Source organism: Phodopus roborovskii, unplaced genomic scaffold (genome assembly GCF_943737965.1).
Source record: "Phodopus roborovskii unplaced genomic scaffold, PHOROB, whole genome shotgun sequence".
In the NCBI taxonomy this organism is placed as follows: domain Eukaryota; kingdom Metazoa; phylum Chordata; class Mammalia; order Rodentia; family Cricetidae; genus Phodopus; species Phodopus roborovskii.
The window spans coordinates 19970022-19975858 of record NW_026126480.1 but is presented as its reverse complement, the minus strand read 5'-3'; the positions used below and the strand labels follow the sequence as shown (position 1 = coordinate 19975858).

Below are 5837 nucleotides of genomic sequence, written 5' to 3'. Positions count from 1 at the left end.
TACTTAGCAAGAAGTCCTTGGGGCCAGAATGGTCTGTTGATGCATTTATGACCCCTTGGTTCTGGAAGTCTCGTGAAATTGTTAAGATCAAATAGGACAGGGAAGTGGATGGGACTGATACTGGTAACAGCCAGATGCCAGCAACTGAGGCTTTGTGAGGGGAGCTCTATGTGCCACTGGCTGCTTTTTTCTGAAGCAGAAGCTGTCTCTAATCAGGCTGTGCTTGGATTCAGACTCAGGACCAGTGCTTTCCATTGTGTATATAGGCTTCTGGAAGGGGAAAAAACAACAACAGCAACAACAACAACAAAAAAAAAAAAAAAAAAAGGAAAATCAAAAACATCTGGCCCCATAGCTGGGGCACTGTAATGCCATCCCCAAACAGGTCCATCCTCCAAACAGCTTCCAGAGAACCTAAACCAGCTAGAGGTACAGGCATTTCAGCATGTCCAAAGGTCCAGCAAAACTTTCAGGAAAGCACAATAACTGATCTTCAGGGATTGGCTGAGCAATCAGCCACCTCCTAGGTAGGCAGGCATATGGCACCACTAGCCTCACTTTCTAATAGTCCCTGTGCTTGGGTCTTCAAATTTAGGATCCAGCGCTCCTCACAGCATCCGGAGGTGATAGAAAGCAAGGAGGAAGGAAAAAGGGAGAGAAAGCCAGAGAGAAGTGGAAGGAGCATGAAAAAAGCTTGGGAAAGAGGAAGGAAGAGGAGAGCTGGAAGGGGAGAGGAACAATGAAGGTCTGAGGCCCTCAGAGGCGCACGGTTCCGGCTGCACGTCCGCCAGCCTCCGGCCACCAGCTGCTCGCTGCACAGCGTGTGGGCGCTGAGTCACTGTCCCAACACTGGGAGCCCTCGCTCAGGTCGGGGGAGCCCGGTTGGCATCTGCAAACTGCTTTTTTTTTCTTCTTCTTTCCTCTTTCATTAAGGCTGTGTGCTGACTCCCACGTAGGAGAACTTATTAAACCGCACGTACTACTCCAAAACTCTTGGGAACCACGCATGATGACCAGCAGGGGGCGCCACAGCCCCACTTATTGACGCTAGGGCCCAGTGAAGACTTGGGGCTACTAACAGGTTTCCCAAAGACGTGAGAACATTTTGTAGGGGTAAGCTTTTTACTTTAAGTCCCGCAGCTACAGCATAAACTCTCTACTTAGAAAGCCTTGAAGATCACCATAAGTATCCAAACAGCGCCTTAGCGCAGGTTGTGTGAGCAACCCCATAAAATCGGGAGTGTATTGCGCAACCAAGGGAGCCCAGTCTCCTCTAACAACTAGGGTTCTTCCTATCCAACCCGGTCTGGCGGCCACGCGAAGCGGCGAACTCCGGTGTCTCCGAGAAATCTTGACTCCCATCCAGGACACGCGCTCTGTGCACCCATATGAACAACGGAGCTCGTGACAGATAAGCCCGTGCATAGAGAAATTCCCAAAACAAGAGGCAAGATCCCAACACTCCCAGGCGATCCAAACCAAGACAATCTTTCCCTAGATGCATGAACCGAGAATGAATCAGCATTGAGACAGTTTATTGGTTTGCTTTTTCTCAGATCACATATTTTATGTAAATAGATACGGAGACACAATGTTTTTTCTTCTTCCACAGGCGGTAATCAGGCGCTCTCCACCTTACACACACACACACACACACACACACACACACACACACACACACACACACGGAACCAAACCTTACACCTCGCTGAGACATTCACGTCTTAAAATAGGGGAAGGTGACAATATAATCACTTTAAAATGCCCTTAATACAATATATAACGTACAAAAATATCTCTATATATTTGAAATTACAAAACAAAAAACAAAAAACTCTTGACAGCAACAAACTTAAATATGATAGTTACCTTTGGCTGTACAAGCATTGCACGTTTCCTCGCTAGGTTTTGGAAAGTTCAAGTAGTAATGAGGCTTATGCCCCGTGAGAAACCAGTTTGTGAGCGGGCAAGGCAGTGGCTCAGACCCCTGCCCGGAGGGTGATGCCTGTAATTATGTTTCTGTCGTGAGCCTGGCTTGATCTTGGATTCCTCTGCCTCCCCTAGGGGCAGCCAGGCAGATCTCTGCAGGATTGTCTCAGTCCGCCCTGGGTGAGAAGCTCTGATTCCGCAGGCGCCAACGGACACTCGCCCGACTGTTCAATGCTGCCACCGCACCTAAATCCTAAAGAGCCTGGAGATGATTCGGTTGTGCCTGGGAGGCTGCGTGTGTTTGCTCCTGGGAGGACACCACAGTCCGGGCCCGGAGGACCTCTGGCAGGGAACGCCGGCGCCGGCGGCCGTAGCCTTGAGGGCTGATCTTGTTCCTGGGGGCGACGCCGTCCTTGTCTTTGTCTGTGAACTGGTAGATCTGATGGGCCAATTTCTGCACTGTACACGTCCCAAAGCGGCATCCGGCGCTGCGGGAGCCCTGGTTCATGCTCTGGCGGTAACGTTTGACTCGAATGTGGGCTACATTCTGAGTACTGCGGAGAAGGAAAGATACTTGAGACCTCATCAACCCACCGGAGCTGCGGTCCAGCCCTGACAATTCCCAGGGCCAGGGCAATAGAGAGGGCACATCCTCTGTGGAGGACGTAGTTACCTGGCTTGTGGGGTGCTAGATGTGCTCTGCTTGTCCTGGATCAGATCAAGAGTATGTGTAGGGACTGTCTTCTCATCAGCGAGCCCCGTGGGGTAGCTGCTGGATGCTTGCAGTTCCCTCTTCTCATGACTTAGCGCCCATTTATTCCACCTAGAAAACACAAGTAGATGCGTTTGGCCTATGTTCAAGAAGTGTCCCAGCCAGCTCCTGTATCCACTCCCTTCTAACGCTTCTGGACCATCCATCAATTTTCCATTACTGTCAGCTATTAGGATTGAAGAAAGTACTGCCCCAAACTCACTTCTTTCGGAACTGCGAGGATGCGTCTAGCCGTGCGGTGTCGGCGCCTAGGAAGGCGAGTGAACACAGGAACATCAGGGTGACGGTAACCAGCTTCATTCTGCGATGCTCAGTTACCCTGGAAAGGAGCAAGGAGCCTAGTGTGAGCAATGAGGCCAGCTGCAGAGTCCCGGTGGAGCACAGTCCCTGTGGGGCGGCGTGGGGACGGGGGGGGGGGGCTTGGCGGCATTGTACTTGGCCCAGCTGCTTATCTCCCCCTGGCACAGAGAGGCGCCAGAGGCTTTTGCACTGGCTGGGTGGGTGACAAGCAAGGCAAAGAAGCCACTGCACAGCGCCAGGCTTCCAGAGGTTTCCAACTCAACTGCTAGGATCATAGCCCAACGAGGAAAGATCTCAGGAGAACTCCAGCCGTGTGCATGAGGTAGGCATGGGGCATGAGTGGGTACCCCAGTGTGGTCCGTTCCCCTTGTCCGGTGCTACAAGATTTTGGCCTTCAGCAAAGCCGCCCCCCTCCCCAACACGCTGGAGGCCAGCGATCCTCACCTGCTGAAGGAGTGATTCTTCAAGCACTTGAAGGAGAAAGTCCGAGAGGTCCTTCTGAAAGTGGCAAAACCCCAAAGTCCAACAATGACTGGGATGAGAAGCCAGGAGCGGTAAAGCTGAAGCTGTTCTGCCTAGCGTCAACAAGAAACCACTGAATATCCAGCTCCGGCTCCAGCACTTTATACTCGCTCGGGGGGGCGGGGCCTGATCTGCCCTGGAGCCCTCCCTTTCCTCCAGAGCGCTTGCTTCTAGGATATGATCTGCCCCGCAGCTTGCTTCTAAGATCTGAACTGCCCCGCAGCTTGCCTGTGGGTACTGGGACAGAGGTAGAGGTCTTTTGTGGCCAGGGGTCTCAGAGATCAGCTCTGGAAGATTACACTGGTAAAGGACTTCCGTTGCCCTAATTTCTCGGCGTAGGGTTCAGACAGTGAGAAGGAAAAGAAGGCCAGAACAGCTTGGGGTGGGGGGTCCTTTTCCCAGAACCTGTACAGCTCAGAGTGCTGATCTGATCTTTTTGGATAGAGCTCTAAGAACCAGGGGACGGGTGGGACACAAGGCTAATCTAATCCTGGATTTGGGGAGCTGTGACCTCAAATGGGCGCGCCCCCTGCCGGCTTATCATCTGACTGAGCCTCGACCCCCCCCCCACACACACACTTCTACCCACAGGGTACCCCCGGAAGGGTGAGGCTCACACCCCGAGACAGAGACTGAGACTGAAGGGTATCTCAATGAGCTAGCTAGAAAGATTTCGTAATAAGGGCAAAGCTGGGAACAGCTGAATTGAAAATTGGGGTTTGGAGAGAGTAGTTATCTGAAGATTCAGAACTCACATTCCAATTTGGAAATACAGGGATAGTAAAAAATAGGAAGAAAGTTTGTTTTGCTCCTTGTAATACTGTTATGCCTTATAAGGCTATAACCTGCGAGTTGGCCTGGCTGCCTTCATTCCCCCATTGTAAACGTGAAGAGTGACTGACGCGGAGCACACTAATGCTTCACCTATGTTAATCGCTTTACCGTTGGCAAATCCTAACCTCTTTTGATCTTTACACACACTCCTGAGCTGGGGTTTTCGTGTATTAAAGTTAAGTTCAGAGAAGGGAAGTATATTGCCCAGTCACACTAGTCACACTAAAGTTGGGAAGCTATAGAGTCTGATCTCAAAAGATGGGGGTGCCGGGGCCTGAATTCTTCGGACTGGGGAGTTCAACATTCTTGTCAAGGGGGAGAGGAGAATTCCGGCCCCCGCCCAGAGATATGTGCTAATTCACGGTGAATCAGTTCGAACACGTTTGGCTCTTTACAGATTCCTGAGTTCACTTACTTCCCTTCTAGGGTCAAACTGAGCAATTAGGTGCAGCGTCGCAGCCAGTTCTCCTGTGTCAATCCACCACCTTCCTGGAAGGTCCCGAAGCTAAAGACCTTGTCTACCCCCCCAGCTCCTCCTAGTCCTCCCCCCCAATGATTTGGATACAGACAAGTCATGTGCTCTTTCTAGCGTCCGGGCAGATCTCCAAGCTTCCTACCTGATCTGCCATTAAGTGAGACCCAGCGCAAAGTTGGCTAGGCACTGTGTCCCGCGGACCTTGCTCACTGCAAGGTCTCGGCTGAGCGCTGCTGGCTCAACCCACTTGTCACTCCCCAGACTGAACAGCGGACATTGCACCTGGATGAGAAACGGCCTCACTGAGGTTACTTATTCTGGGGAATCTTCCTAGAACGGAAGATCTGAGTTCCACCTGGGGCGAGGGACAGGTTCCAGGCTCTGCCTCTGGTAGGGGCTTAGGACACGAATGTTGAAAGGGTTGCATGCAGCTAGGCATGCTTTAGGGCCTTCTGGACAGTCACCGCACCAGCCCCAGCCAGGCTGTGGTGTGTCTGCACCACCGACCCCAGGTAGCACACAGCCTGCGGGGCTCCCAGGAATCCAGAACTTCACTATAGTTTTTTTTTTTTTTTTTTTTTTTTTCCGCTTCTGTCCTTTCCCCTGCCCTTTCTTTCACTTCATCCCGGGACTGTCCGCGCAGCGGCTGTCAGTCTCTCTGAGGATGCGACCTACCTGTCGCCAACTTCCCGCTGGGCCCGGGCCACATCAGGTTTTACTTTCATTTCCCTGGCCCGAGCCTTGGTCTGCCCAGGAGGTCAAGGACAGCCGCGCCTTGGCTCACAGCCAAGGCAAGTCTCCTGAGCTGGACTCCTTTTCTCCAGTCCCTACCAGACTTGAGGGGGGCTGTCTGCAGAGAATCCTGCTGGGCTGGTTCTCATTGCCTCCTTGCTTCGTATTTGAGGAAAGCCGGTGACCCGAGGTTCCCTCTGGCTTGGGACATGATCGCCAAGTATGCTCGTGGCCGAAATGTGTTGTTATTTGAATAGGATCCCCTGTATTCCG

At 52.1% G+C, this 5837-nt stretch overlaps 1 protein-coding gene across 1 annotated transcript; it reads right to left on the bottom strand.

Annotated features, from left to right (window-relative positions):
* Positions 1-1518: 1518 nt before the first annotated feature.
* Positions 1519-3013, bottom strand: Adm (adrenomedullin). Its single transcript, XM_051192674.1, has 3 exons — positions 2904-3013; positions 2603-2752; positions 1519-2483 (listed from the first exon to the last, which is right to left on the bottom strand). Exons 1-3 carry the CDS (start codon positions 2999-3001, stop codon positions 2183-2185), a joined length of 549 nt encoding a protein of 182 aa, XP_051048631.1. The 5' UTR covers positions 3002-3013; the 3' UTR covers positions 1519-2182.
* Positions 3014-5837: the final 2824 nt, after the last annotated feature.